This window comes from Ctenopharyngodon idella, chromosome 7, assembly GCF_019924925.1.
Source record: "Ctenopharyngodon idella isolate HZGC_01 chromosome 7, HZGC01, whole genome shotgun sequence".
Classification (NCBI taxonomy): Eukaryota; Metazoa; Chordata; class Actinopteri; order Cypriniformes; family Xenocyprididae; genus Ctenopharyngodon; species Ctenopharyngodon idella.
The window spans coordinates 40,495,521-40,511,810 of NC_067226.1; the positions used below are offsets into that span (position 1 = coordinate 40,495,521).

General features: G+C 36.3%; 1 protein-coding gene across 4 annotated transcripts in view; it reads right to left on the minus strand.

Annotated features, from left to right (window-relative positions):
* The window catches only part of lrp4 (low density lipoprotein receptor-related protein 4), a 115,474-nt gene extending 108,569 nt beyond the window's left edge, over positions 1–6,905 (minus strand). Inside the window, exon 1 of one of the 4 annotated variants that reach the window (XR_007930922.1) lies at positions 6,358–6,905. Coding sequence is in view for 3 of the 4 variants with exons in the window: in XM_051900355.1 (XP_051756315.1) it covers positions 6,358–6,415 (58 nt within the window). In the remaining variant the exon portion in view is untranslated. The remainder of the gene's footprint in view (positions 1–6,357) is intronic. The other 3 variants (XM_051900355.1, XM_051900356.1, XM_051900357.1) reach the window with 3 other exon arrangements.
* Between the last annotated feature and the right edge of the window lie 9,385 nt (positions 6,906–16,290).

The window sequence follows — 16,290 nt, forward strand, 5'->3', positions numbered from 1 at the left end:
ATTTCTATTAAAACTTCATAGTTAATTAAAGAAACGACAAGCAACATTGAATTAAACATGACATTTTGAAAAATAGTTTTCTTGGCACATTTAATAATATTGGTTTTATTTACAACTTCAAAAAATCATTTTTATTTTTTTTAGTGCAGGTACACCACTTTGTTTTTCTAAGTTTTACAACCCTTTTCCAACTGCCTCCTCATTGATTGGGGGAAAAAACAAACAGGGACACTACACAGAGTCAAAAGCTATTGTTTGCATACATCCTATACTGCTAGGGAGAGAGGCTGGCTTGTTTGGACATTTTGTCCCAACACTAAAGGACCACTTAAGTTCTCTGACTTCATTAGTGAGTGGAGCTTTTAACTTGCATACTGCTACTTAAAGCCTTGTGTTGTAGGACTATTACTATTAGAAACCCATATTGTCTCTTTAACAGAGCCTGTTGCTGAGGCCTCTTGGATGGTTTAGGGTATGCAGGCATAGTGGTGTGAATGTATTTCTGTGTGAGTGTGTGTGTGTTGGGGGTTGGACAAGGGGTTTCAAAAAAGAGGGACCACTGAACGTGACATGGATGAGTGAAAGATTTCTAGGCCAAGGACACAGAAAGCCTTTGACAGAGAGAAAGAAAGACAGAGACAGCCTGGGAAAAAGAGTAGTGAGAGTTCATTAGACACAATGCACCCAGTAAATAAAATTACTTACTGCTTCATTCTAAAGCTGTTCTAGATTCGGAATGCTTTCTTTAAACATTAGGAATGCCATCTATTGTGAACACACTAATGAATAGAACAGATACCGATTAAAAGGGTAATTTGCCATTACAGACACTAAACACCTTCTCAATGCACATAATGTTGCATTCTTTCTTAAATTACATTTTCACATTTCAATGATCTTTTTACACAGCGACCTTCATTTTTCTCTTGAACAAACAGTATGTGTCACTAAATGTCAACTAATAAAGACTTATTTTTGAGTGGTTCCTTGAACAATACTATGTTATGACCTCAGAATGATTTTACCATAGTACATGTTTTGTAAACTAATACATTTTAAAGATTGCATCACATAACCAGCTCCATATGTTTGGCTTTTCTGATGTAGTGAACTTGCTCGATTGCTCACCTGGTACAGCATTGCAGTTGAAATGCAAAGCACCTGGGTAAAAGTCCCATGAAACATATCATTTCAAAACATTTTGTCATGATAAAAGAGCCTAAAGACTTGTAGAAGCAACTAAAATGGAATGGTTGATTCAGCAAATGTGATTTTCTCTCACATTTGCTTTTGTTAACACTATCGGTTAGGTTTAGTGTAGGGTTTAGTGGTGGTTTGTTACTTTCAAATGCAACAGAGCATTAACCTTTTAAAAGGCACAATATGTAAGATTTCTGGATTAAAATATCCAAAAACCACTAAAACAATGTTTTTATATTTTGTTGACTTGTATACTTACATTATCCCAAATGTTTCCAAGAATGTTTAAATCCAGAGAAATAAGCTATTTTAACCGTGTCCGTGTGTCGCCTATCAATGACATCATACCTGCGTTACCCTCGATTTCCGGTTTTATTTTGTAGAAACCATGGAAATACCAAAGACGCTTTAATTTATTATGTGTTTTATTAGACAGGCGATGGATACATTCATCGAAAGAAAACTAATCATGTTATACAGCTCAACACATCTCGTTTTCTTGATTTACTACAAGTACATGCTTTACCATGCCTAATATCGATCTAACTTACTGCAGTGTGCAACAAGTGTCTCATAGCAGCCACTGAGCGAACGCACAGAGTAGTAATATAACAACTTTCAACACACAAAAGTATCAAATATGATAAAACAGCGTTTTGCGTTACCCCACATACTCTTGACCAGAAGAAACGGAAGCGGCGACTGCGGCATAATAAAAGTTCCGCTGCTCGAGCCGTGTGTCGTGCTCGTCTCTCATTGGCAATCGCTCCAGTGGCCTCATTCTGCTCCAACAGCTTTCAGCCACACCCTGCTTCATACTACAGGAATGTTAATAAATCTTTAATACATTAGCTCATCCATGAATAACATTTCTGCCCGAGTCCCGTCGGATTCTTTTTCACCGGCTGTAGACGTGAAGACAACACCTTCCATGATTCCGCAAAATCAAGACGTCATCATGCTGCGCCTTTGTTTTGAATAAGCAACCTCTAGCGGTGAAATTTACACATTGTGCCTTCAACATCACTCGCCAGACGTTTTATTTCCAAACTGCTGAAATACGTACAACAACCAACATAAAACATTCCCAGCTTCATGTTCATCTGTTGGATGAAACTGAATGCACTTTTAGCACCACTCACTGGACATTTTACTTTGAAAGTGTAAAACACACAAAAGCAAACATAATACTGTGCAGAAATGGCGCCACAGGCACGTTTTTCCAATGAGCATTGGTTGAGGAAAAATAATGAATGGCCCCTCTTTACCATGGTTAAATGTGGTGGTAGAATCCTAAATGCCATTGTGTATTGCACAACATAAAATAAAAATGTCTATTCACAAGGTGAAAATATCAGCACAAAAACACATCCACTTTTTGAGACAGAACCTGGTTAAGTGGCAGAGAGCATGCCCGAAACTTTTTTTGCCCACTTTATACCACATATAGAGGTGGCTCAAACAACAGTACTGGGTACTCACTAATCAAAACAACCAATAAGCTAAAACAGGGTTTTCTTTAAATGGCCATCTGAAAGTTTGGTCTATCTGTCAGTTTGCCAGTACTAAACTGAGTTGTCTTTCATGACTTAAGCCCAAAGTATACTTCGTTTTTTTACATTTTTTTTAGCATATGCGTACAGTTAAACGTGTAGCCTTTCAAAGTGTACACCTTATGATAGTGTGTGTGAATGCGGGCAATCGACACATGCTTTAGAAAGTTTCATCTTTATCCAGTGTCTGCGCTATTTGAGGTTGAGGGAAAAATGGGATCCAACATATTGGATTTGTGCATTTGGTCTTAAAGTGACAGCAGTCTAATATACCTGCTGCAGTCTGTGTCTCTGTTAATCAAACAACAAAAGACAAAGAGAAAAATCACTCACTGTAGCTATGTTTCCATCACCCTGTTTTTATGCGCATTTTGAAGTATCACATCAGAAACAAGTGATGGAAACGCAATACCACCCTCATCCGCTCGAACAACTTGATGGAAACACACCTAAATCGCATTTGTTTGTTTGCGAAATTTGACAAGATTAACTTCACATTTGGATGGAAACCCAGCTTGTGTTTGACTGCATAACTTCTGAAGCTTTAATAAGGATCAATTTATATTTAATTCATGCACTGAAGTATATGCAGTGTTTTATTTTTGCATTTGATTTTTACAATTTCTGTCATATTTAGTTTGTTGGATAGACCTACTGTACCTGAAAACTTCTTGTCTGTAATTGTTTGTAATTTACTGCTTTAATCTTATATTAAATTAACAAAGATACAATAAAATAACAAAAATAACTATACTGTGATACTGTAATTGTGAAAAAAAAATGACTCATGTGAAATAAGATTTTAGTCATATCGCCCAAGGCACAGAATTTTTTTCCCATTATTTGCATGGATCCTCCAAATCAAACATAAAAAAAAGGACTGTAACTGTTAATTATTGCATTACCAATCAAACATGTACTAACATGTAGACACCATGTCCCTTAACAAAAGCCCATATTTTTAACTTGTGCTACTAGCTCAAGACTCAAGCTTGTCACTTTTTTCTTCTCAATCTTAGAAAAACATGGGTTTCTATATAGAACCCTAGGGTTCTTGACTCAATTTTAAAGAACTCTTTATGCCAAAAAGGTTCTATATAAGGAGAAATGTCTAAAATGACTGCATAATACTTTCAGGTTTAATGGGTTATTTCAATTTTGCCTGGTGTTTGTAGTAAGTTTACGTGCTGTTTAATTCATAACATTTAATGTAAATAAAAAATTAATTAAAACAAAATTAATTATTTAAAACTAAACCCATAAAATGATCCAATCATGGGAACCCCTATGAAGCACCTGACAGAACCCTTTAAGATTCTAAATAGAACATTTTCTTCTAAAACTGTATAACGTACAAACTTGTAACACCTTTACTTATTCTCTCATGCAGGCTTATATATAATAATTACACAAAATTTTATGCATTATGCTTACAAAAAAAAAAAAAAACACAGCACAACACAAACAATCCCAGAGTCACTAAGAGCTCAGCATTTTGTTTAAATGTTAACTCTTCTCCAAATAAGATACAGAAAACACAAAAATGTCCTCATCACAATAAGTGTAAACATTTCCAACACACCAAATGAGATGTTGCTGATGTCTTTGATATCTGACTGATTATTAGGCTATCTGACAGTCACTGTAACCTGAAAGCCTATTTGATCACTTTCCTTTTCTGTTATTTTTACACTATTTTTTAAATATTAATTTTAAAATACCATTTTTGAAACACTGAATTTATTCAGAATATCAAAAAACAATTTATCCTACATAATGAAATGTCCATGTATTAAAAAGATGACTTTAATTTATTGATTTATTACAAATATAGCCTCCTAAACCTTTGTGTTGCGTCACTAAAAAAGATTCAACTAGAGCTGTTTTTGATGGCAGGACTCCTAAGGCAATTAGAAGCGTATAGATGCATCTTATGAGTAGTTGAATGGGATCATGACATTAGAGCTAATGCCCAGGGGGGTTGTGAGAAACCTAAGACATTGCCACACATTTTCACACACTTTATAAAAAGCCCATACACTTGTAAGCAGGACATTGATAGAGTTATATGGCTGCCAGTGACTATAAACGCAACAAATATAAAGGAAGCATCAGCTTAAGAATACACCAAAGAGAATATTCCTGTTATGAGGTTTCAGCATCTCAGAACAACTAGACCCATGGATGATACAGATTTTATAGTTCATCTTTAACATTAATGATACAATTGTAAAACCAGTACCATACAGCAACAAGTTTAAAGGTCATGCAGAATGTTGGTGTTGTTGTTTCATGCAACGGCACATTAACCTTCATATTCGTTTACTGTTAGAGATTAGTCTCTCTCGATAGGCAATTCAATTTCATAGCATGTCTGAGTGGTCAATTCTTCTGCAATGTTTTGCAAAGAAAGAAAACCTAGAGTAAAGAAACAAATTATGTCTATGTGACTAACCCTAACAAAATTGTAGCTACATGTCCCGGTCAAAAACCTACCAAATATGTTGTTTTATTCACTTAAAAAAAAAAGCTAAGTTGTGCCCCTAAATAAATGATCTACATATTGAATAGTGTGTGTGAACCTTGATGCAGTTTCATTGGTCTACATGCAGGATCACAGGTGTAGTTTACATTTCACTGCCAAACACTGTAAAACAGTTTGTGTCATGAGAGATAAAGTTTATTCTTTAGATAATATATTATAGGCTATTGCTGAACAAGATATCAAGCTAGGGAAAAGATTTTTCAGAATAATGTTTATATAATAGGCTAATATATGTATATTACAAGGCATGGCTAACACAGATACATATAATTACACGTAGTGTTATGTAAGAGGTGAAATTGTTTGGAAAGCATACAATGAATAATGAAACTCACATTTACGCACACTTTTTGCAATCGCTCCAAGGGTGGTTTTTTTTACCTTATACACAAGGTAGTTGACATTTACAGGTTTATCGATGTAGTACACGGCATCTTCACTGATGCAACACTGTGTAATTTTTTATCTGTGTAATTCTGTCAAATCTGCGTCCGTGTATTTCTTTATTAAGGCCGAACCTGCGCTTTGAAGTCGCTACATTCCTGCCCGCGTGCAGCGGCTGTTCCAACATGTTGCAAATACAGTGTGAGCGGCGATGTTGACTTGCAACGAAGTGGCGATTTTGTATTTTATAAAAGACAAATGGTATTCAAAAGACAGCCTAATTTACGTGTTATATATTGTAGAAACATCCACGTTTACATAAACGAAAGACATCAAGTTCGTTTCAGCCAAGCTGCATTACTCAAGGAAATTTGTCTGCACGGTAAATTAAATTCTATTTATATAAGCTACATCAACAACAACTAGATAGTAGCTAGTATTAGTTTCTTATCTTGGCGAACTGATCATCGTGTGAGGTGATTTACTGCTTTAACGCGGTTTGAATCTATCACGACTCTGTTTTGTTTTGTTTGTGTAAGTGTCTGCTATAACTCTTTGAAGATCATACGGTTTAATTGTGTTCGCTCAGACTGTTTTGGAGGGTATTTTCACACACTGGCGACTGTATTTACGTGTTTACTTCACAAAGCAAAGAAAGAACTCCAAAACACTTACCTTCGGCGAGAAGCATGAAAGTTAAAAGACTGCCACAAAGCACCGCAGTGAGCCTCATCGTGAAGAATCCTCTCTCGGTCGCGCTGTATTTTCGCAAATGTTTCTTTCAAGTACCAGCACCCTTCAGATCAACTGAATTAGATTAATAACTCTTTAAACACCATTGTTTAAGGCGTCTGTGATCCCATTCGGTCACGGGTTAAGTTAAACTACAGACAAATCAGGACGCCGCAACTCCACCAAGAACCTTGAAATGTTGTCCACAGTCAGTCGCTGCTGCTTCTGCTGGAATGATCAAAAGGTGCATTGGATTGTACCATGTGTGTTTCAGGGGTAGTTCCTATTTCAGCGTGAGATATCTAGAGGGAAACAGAGGGCACAAATCACAAATCACCGTTCCCTACTAAGTAACTTTTTTCAACTTCGCACTCGAGGTTTCGGCCGCTCTTTAAATCCAATGAAAACAACCCCTCTGTGTCATTTTTTGTGGAATAAGCATTGCTCGTGACTCGCCACGGAAACTTTGAAGTTCTTTGAACCCTTTTCAAACGGTGGACTGTGCAGCGGCCCTTATACAAAGTGAGTCAATCCAAGTCAAATAAGGAGACGTCAATTGGCCAGTTGACTGTACTTAGCCCACGGACACTGACGACTTCAATTACGACTGTAAAGCACGCTTTATCTGCCCAGAATTTTTAGGCTACTGAATGGTACTAGCTAACAACAACTGGTTCTGTCACAAAAAAAAAAGAATACTAAATTATTAATATAAAGCTATATAATGTATCAAGATCTGTGAATATTTTAACATCACTAGGCCTATATGTGATTGCTCTGAATAGACCTAGTTCTAATATTCAGATTTACAACCTAAAGTTGCGTTAATAACATAGACTATATGGCTGCATCCAAAATCGCATACTTCCCTACTATATAGTAGGTGAAAAACAGTAGGCTGTGTGACAAAAAAGTATGTCTGAATTTACAGTGGATGAACTACTTCTTCCAGCAATATTCTTGAAGGGTTAGTTCACCCAAAAATTACATTTCTGTCATTAATTACTCACTCTCATTTCGTTCTCATGTCACTCTCACACCAGCCTGTCTGAAAACCTGTGCTGATCAGCTGGCCCCCATCTTTTCACAGATCTTCAACAGAGTTGTGTGAGGTCCCTTCCTGCTTCAAACGCTCCACCATCATCCCCGTTCCAAAGAAACCCAAGATAACAGGACTTAACGACTACAGACCTGTGGCGCTAACGTCTGCCGTCATGAAATCGCTTGAAAAACTGGTTCTGGCTTATCTGAAGGACATCAGCGAACCCTTACTGGACCCCCTGCAGTTTGCTTACCGAGCAAACAGGTCTGTGGATGATGCAGTAAACATGGGTCTGCATTTCATCCTACAGCATCTGGATAAATCAGGGACTTATGTAAGGATCCTGTTTGTGGACTTCAGCTCGGCTTTTAACACCATCATCTCAAACCTCCTCCTGCCCAAACTAACTCAGCTCTCAGTGCCCACCTCTGTCTGTCAGTGGATCACCAGCTTCCTGACAGACAGGCAGTAGCTAGTGAGGCTGGGAAAATTCTCATCCAACACCCGCACCATCAGCACTGGCACTCCTCAGGGTTGTGTCCTCTCCCCACTGCTCTTCTCCCTCTACACCAATGACTGCACCTCTAAAGACCCCTCTGTCAAGCTCCTGAAGTTTGCGGACGACACCACGGTCATCTGCCTCATCCGGGACGGAGACAAGTCTGCTTACAGACAGGAGGTTAGAGAGCTGGCTGTCTGGTGCAGTCACAATAACCTGGAGCTGAACACGCTCAAAACAGTGGAGATGATCGTGGACTTCAGAAGAAACCCCCCTGCTCTCCCCCCACTCACCATCATGAACAGCACTGTAAAAACAGTGGAGTCATTCAGGTTCCTCGGCAACACCATATCTCAGGACCTGAAGTGGGACATTCACATAGACTCCATTGTGAAAAAGGCCCAACAGAGGCTGTACTTCCTCCACCAACTGAGGAAGTTCAACCTACCACAGGAGCTGCTGAAACAGTTCTACTCTGCCATCATTGAATCCGTCCTATGCACTTCAATTACCGTCTGGTTCAGCTCCGCTACCAATTCTGACCTCAGAAGACTACGTCGGATAGTCCGGACTGCTGAGCGAATCATTGGTACAACCCTCCCCACTCTCCAAGAACTGTACTTATCCAGAGTGCGCAAAAGGGCTGGCAAAATCACTCTGGACCCCTCACATCCAGCACACTCCCTCTTTGAACTGTTGCCGTCTGGTCGACGCTACGGAGCCCTGAGCACCAGAACGACCAGACACAAGAACAGTTTCTTCCCTCAGGCGATCCATCTCATGAACACTTGACAATAAACGAGGAACACACAACACACACACTATTATACGTTCATTTATTTATTTAACACACATACTTATTTACATTTCTAATTTACACCCAACATATCTGTACATAGTAAATTGCCTATTTTAATTTATTTTAATTTGTATATTGTGTCTTTGCTATTTTGCGCATTGTCTGTATATTTGTATATTGTTCTTTTTATTATCTGTGTCTTGTCTTGTCACTGTCACTCTGTTGCACTGTGGAGCTTCTGTCACTACAACAAATTCCTAGTATGTGTAAACATACCAAAGCTCATTCTCATTCCACATCTGTAAGACCTTCATTCATCTTCGGAACACAAATTAATATTTTTTGATGAAATCCAAGAGGTTTTTTTTTATCCCCCATAGAAAGCAACATTAAGTGTATTACTGCCCTCCACAGGTCAAAGTTTGAACTAATTGTTATATACTTGCACTAGCATATTGTATATGACAATTTAGTTCAAACTTTGACCTGTGGAGGGCAGTAATACACTTAGCAGCGTCTACACTGCCGGAATTCTAATAGAGAAGAAGAAGAAGAGAGCTAGTTCAAGACAAGCGTCTATGGTTAAAACGTATATAATTTTTTATTTTTTTTAGAAAATGACAGATCATTTCACTAGATAAGACCCTTATTCCACATCTGGTATCGTTTAAAGCCCTTTGAAGCTGCACTGAAACTGTCATTTTGACCTTCAACTGTTTGGGGCCAATTGAAGTCCACTATAAGGAGAATAATCCTGGAATGTTTTCATCAAAAACCTTAATTTCTGTTCAACTGAAGAAAGAAGGACATGGACATCTTGGATGACATGGGGGTGAGTAAATTACTTCTCCCAGCAAGATTCTTGAAGGGTTAGTTCACCCAAAAATTACATTTCTGTCATTACTTACTCTCATGTCGTTCCACATCTGTAAGACCTTCATTCATCTTCGGAACACAAATTATTATTTTTTGATGAAATCCGAGAGGGTTTTTTATCCCCCATAGAAAGCAACATACAGTAATTACCACATTCAAGGTCCGGAAAAGTAGTAAAGACATCGTTAAAATAGTCAACGTGACTACAATGGTTCAACCTTAATGTTAAGAAGCGACGTGAATACTTTTTGTGTGTAAAAACAAAACAAGAATAACGACTTTATTCAACAATTTCGTCTCTCCCCTGTCTTTCTCCAACTGTGTTTACATTGTATAGACAGTGCAGGCTTCCGTGTACTTCGTTAGAAGTTGAACACCGACTCATTATTGGCCGGCTCCTGCGTCAGCATCACACGCATGTGTTGTGCTGCTCACATGAACAACGTCAGCCAATACTGAGTTGGTGTTCAGATGTAATACATGGAAGCCTGCACTGTCTATACAACGTGAACACCGTTGGAGAAAGACGGGGAGAGACGAAATTGTTAAAGGATTAGTCCACTTTCAAATCAAAATTTCCTGATAATTTACTCACCCCTATGTCATCCAAGATGTCCATCTTTCTTCAGTTGAAAAGAAATTAAGGTTTTTGACGAAAACATTCCAGGATTATTCTCCTTATAGTGGACTTCAGTTGGCCCCAAACGGTTGAAGGTCAAAATTACAGTGTCAGTGCAGCTTCAAAGGGCTTTAAACGATACCAGACGAGGAATAAGGGTCTTATCTAGCGAAACGATCTGTCATTTTCTAAAAAAAAAAAAAAAAAATTATATACGTTTTAACCATAGACGCTTGTCTTGAACTAGCTGTCTTCTTCTTCTTCTTCTTCTTCTTCTTCTCTATTAGAATTCCGGCAGTGTAGACGCTGCTAAGTGTATTACTGCCCTCCACAGGTCAAAGTTTGAACTAAATTGTCATATACAATATGCTAGTGCAAGTATATAACAAGTAGTTCAAACTTTGACCTTTGGAGGGCAGTAATACACTTAGCAACGTCTACACTGCCGGAATTCTAATAGAGAAGAAGAAGAGAGCTAGTTCAAGACAAGCGTCTATGGTTAAAACGTATAGAATTTTTTATTGTTTTTTAGAAAATGACAGATTGTTTTGCTAGATAAGACCCTTATTCCTTGTCTGGTATCGTTTAAAGCCCTTTGAAGCTGCTCTGAAACTGTAATTTTGACCTTCAACTGTTTGGGGCCAACTGAAGTCCATTATAAGGAGAATAATCCTGGAATGTTTTCATCAAAAACCTTAATTTCTTTTCGACTGAAGAAAGAAGGACATGGACATCTTGGATGACATGGGGGTGAGTAAATTATCAGGAAATCTTTATTTGCAAGTGGATTAATCCTTTAACAATTTTGTCTCTTCCCGTCTTTCTCCATCGGTGTTTACATTGTATAGACAGTGCAGGCTTCCATGTACTACATCTGAACACCGACTTATTTGAAAGTGGACTAATCCTTTAAATAAAGTTATTTTTGTTTTGTTTTTGCACACAAAAAGTATTCTCGTCACTTCATAAAATTAAAGGTTGAACCACTGTAGTCATGTCGACTATTTTAACGATGTCTTTACTACTTTTCTGGACCTTAAATGTGGTAATTACTGTACGTTGCTTTCTATGGGGGATAAAAAAATCTCTCGTATTTCATCAAAAATATCAGACTATGAATGAAGGTCTTACAGATGTGGAACGACATGTAGCGATGTAACTGATGCTGGTAGGTCACATGATAATGATAACATGGCGAATGTAGTATGTCCAGATTACATTCATACTACACACACTCATACTATATAGAATATACTTTTTTAGCAGTCGTGAAGTACTTACTTATTCAAAATAAGTAACTACGCAAAAGAGTATGTGATTTCGGACGCAGCCATTGTCTCATGCATTGTTTTATTTCTAAATCAGTGTTTTCTCTATTTTTATTTGTAATCAGTTTTAATTTTGTTTTGACCTCAAATTGCTCTTGTGAAAAAGCACACTTATGTTTATTAATGAAATAATATACTTTAAAAGAACATACTTACAAGTGAACTGAATGTGTTGTTTTCGGACACTTGAAAAAATTAAATGAAATGTAACCTAGCACAAATGAAAATGTATTATAGCTTAAAAATTATATTAAATTAGCTGAATTTTAGAGTGCTGTTTTGACCCACTTAAGTACATCTTTATAATTAATTTCTATTTTTTAAATATAATTTCTAATTTTTAAATGTAATTATTTTTAATTAACTTGTGATTAAGTGTATTAATTAAGTGTATAATGACAAGCATTTGTGGTAAACTAAATAAAATGAATTTGACATTATTACAAAGTGTACTCTCTTTAAGTGGCCTTTTATTTATATTTTTATTTCAGTTTATGTTTTCATTATTTTAGTACATCAAGTTAGACTACATTAAACTGAAAAAAATGTTGCCTAGGCAACTACCTGAAATAAAAGTTTTTTCTACATTTTATTTTATTTCAGTTTTTTTATTTTATTTTTAAATAACATTTTTAGTTTTAGTTAACTATAATATTCCAGCTATATACTTATTGATTATTGCTTATGACCTTCATTAGTTATTAAACTACATTATTTTCCTGCTATTGAAAATTTAAAAATTGTAAAATTTTGGCATGAAGACAATGCCCAATGTTCAGAAAACTAAAACAACTGGACGGCTTTAGGGCAAACAACACATTTGATCAACTGTTGGTCTTTGGGAGAACTGTAACAATGCAACCTCCAAGGTTATGTGAAGCACATAACAAACAATGAATATTTCATAACGTCAAATATTTGTCCTGTGTTTATGCAAAATGTCTCTTCCTTTCATGACAACCCCATGCAGAAGAGGATACTCTCATTACAAACTGAAAAGAAATTCCGATGGCCATATTGTCTAGAAATGGTTGCTACAAATATGGCTGCTAAATTATGACTATTTTCTTCAACTGTAAATATAATATATCATGGCATCAGCCCTAATAAACTGTGCAGCGTGAGTGTGCTTCAGGCACTTTTTTTTTTTTTTTTTTTTTTTTTACAATATCCCCCCTCTTCCAGCAATTCTCTTTTCACATTACTTTTGGGTGATATGTTGTATCACACAACCTGAGTACCACCAACAGTACTAGCATTTGCTCTTTACTAGTTAAGCCTGTTTCACTGTGTTATTTCAGTAGTTGTCCCTTTTGAATTTAGGCAGACTTGGGTTTGGTGCACACCCGAGTATAACATTCACACCTGTGTTGTTTTAATTTTATTATTATTTTTAGTTAGTTTTAGTTTTTATTTATTTCCAGTTAATAATTTTACTTAATACTTAAATTTTAGTTTATAAAAGGCAACATTTCAGATTTTGGTTTAGATTACTTTTTTCAACTAATATTTATATTTTATTTCAGCTTTATTTCAATTAACAGAAACGTTTTTAATAGTTTTAGAAATAACCCTGATTCACACCAACCAAACGAACCAAACTCTAATGCGAACACCCTCTGCTTGTGTTGACCAAAAGGTTTCTAACTTTTAAAAGTTTTACCATTAATGTTTCTTTACTGACTCCATTTCTGGACTGATGTTAATCAAAAGTTTTTCTGTGAGAAAATTGAACACAGTCTGTCGTGTGATGTCTGCAAGTCTTTTTGAAGGAATTGCATATTCAGAAGCCATCTGTTTTATCAAGGACATGCCACTACTTTGCAAAGACTTGAATAACATTCACAGGATGAATATTGAACACAGTTGCAACACCATCTGTTTCTCTGTAGAGGTGTGTTGACACTATGTTAAAAATAATTCTGGTAGCATTTTATTTTATAGTCCGGTACATGTATGTGTTGTGTACTTAATAATATATATCCTAACTCTGAAACCAATCTTAGTCCATAAGTACAGTATATTACTCAGTACTTTCTTAAATACTGTAAAATAAAGTGCACCTTAATTCTTATAACACCTTATATGTTTACTTAATGAAACTTTGACTGAATAAAAAAAACTAAATCAAGGCCATTCATCCAGGGTGTTTGCCATGAAAATGGATGGATAGAATGTATTTACTGCAGTAAATTGACAGCAAATGTTATTGAATATTTAAAATGTAAAAAGGAAAATGAAATGATTTAACAACTAAAAGTAGCTGGAAAGCCAACAGCTACCACCCAGTTGCCCACTGAAGCAGTACCTGGATGGGAGACCTACTGGGAAAACTAGTTGCTGCTGGAAGAGGTGTTAGTGAGGCCAGCAGGGGGTGCTCACCCTGTGGTCTGTGTGGGTTCTAATGCACAAGTATAGTGATGGGAACATTATACTGTCAAATAAAAAAGCACTGTCCTTCAGGTGATACGTTAAACCAAGATCCTGACTCTCTGTGGTCATTAAAAATCCTGGGATGTTCTTTGAAAAAGAGTAGGGATGTAACCCCTGGACAAATTTGCCCATTGGTCTCCATCCACAATCATGGCTTCCTATATAAATACTGACTGGCTTCATCACTCTCAGTCTCAGTCTCCTCTCCACCAATAAACTGGCATTCTGGCGCAATATGGCTGCCGTCGCATCATCCAGGTGTATGCTGCACATTGTTGGTGGTTGAGGAGATTCCTCCTTCCATAAAGTGCTTTGAGTGCTATATAAATGTAACAAATTATTATTATTAGAACTCCATGAGAAACTGATAGTTGGCAACTGTTACCTTCTTTCTCACTGAAACCACACTGGGTGGTAGAAATCACCTGCATGGCAAAAAAGTACTGTGCAAAATACTGGGTCATGAAACATAAAAAAATACTTTTTGTGAGACAGATATGCATGTGTCTCATATTATGGAAAACAATGATGCACACTACCGTTCAAAAAAGGGGTTAGTAAGATTTTTAAATTTTTAAGGTCTCCATGATCACCAAGGCTGCAGGCAAAAATACAGTAAAACAGTAATATTTTGAAATATTATACAATTTAATGACTGCTTTCTATTTTATTCCTGTGATGCAAATCTGAATTTTCAGCATCATTACTCCAGTCTTCAGTGTCACATGATCCTTCTTAAATCATTCTAATATGTTGATTTCCTGCTCAAGAAACATTTCTTATTATTATCAATGTTGAGAACAGTTGTGCTGCTTCATATTTTTGTGGAAACTGTGACACTTTTTTTCAGGATTCTTTGATGAATAGAAAGTTCAAAAGAACAGCATTTATTTGAATTTGTAACATTGAAAACATCTTTACTGACACTTTTGAATAATTGAATTCATCCTTGCTGGATAAAAGTCTTCATTTCTTTCAAATAATAAGAATAAAAAATCTTACTTACCCCAAACTTTTGAACAGTATAGCGTACATATATACATATGTATGGTTTAACGGAATGTTGTTGTTTTTTTTTTTACTTCTAAGTTAAAACACACAGTGAGGACACACAAGGGCATGTTTACATTATGTATGCCTTGATTTCCATCCGGACATGACAGCATTCTCTGCATGAAACTTCAAAAAGTTTAAACAACAACAACAAAAAAAAAATGTTCAAAAGCAGTCAGCAGAAAAGAAGACATGACACAGAGAGTTTAAAACAATCGGGGGAGCAGACAGTTCGTATCTGGACTAAAGCAAGCATGTTTATTTTTTCTCATACACATTTGAAGTCATTTAGTTAAAAAAAAATCTTCTGCAGTGTAATAAAAAATCCAAATTCCAGTTTGTCAAAGGTTATCAAGTTTGGTGGTGAGGGTCCAACTAAGAATGTTTGATCACTGATAATGCACATGAATAATCTGTGTTTTTGGTCAAAGTATGGGGACTTATGATGACATAAATATTTGTTATATAATTAACAGATGTTTTAGCACTGTGTAGTGTTTTCGATAAGATTTCGTTGCAATAGTTTTGTTATGTTTAAAGTCACAATAAGAGTGATTTGTGTTTCTCTTTGGTTAGGTATATTCCAAATTAACGAGCATACACAACTTGTTTAGGAGTAAAGAAATAACCTTTTTAGTTTGTTCAACAAGCTGATACACAAGTTAAACAACATAGACATAAAAATGTACAGACATTAAAAAACATAAAGTTAAAAACTTTCCCTATTAGACCTGCAGCATTTCAAGAAATGTACACTAGTATATTTAGATATACAGTAATACAGCTATAGCTCTCTTTATATACAACCAAATGTTGTGAAACAAACTGAAGCTTTGGACTAATATTCAGACGAGAGCTCCCTCTGGTGGGCTGGAGATGGAGCTGCATGTCACAGAATATCATGTCTCAAAATCTCATTGTCTAGGAACTGTCTAGTATCTTAAAGGGACCAACATACCTGGGACTAAGGCTACTTAAGCCCTGATTGACAGCTATATTTTTTAAGATGGCTGATAACTGGGGTCCCAATACCAGTGGTGGCTGGTATCCTATTATGAAATAGAAAGGTCTCAGTGGAACTCATAGGTATATTCCACATCCACGCTTAGCTCTTCTCTTTATTTTCTTCATCTGAACACTACACCTGCACACTATCTGCTTTATTTGTATCCAGAATCACTGACCCCATCCATGGTCCTGATTACACAATCTAAGGTTCAGTTTTCA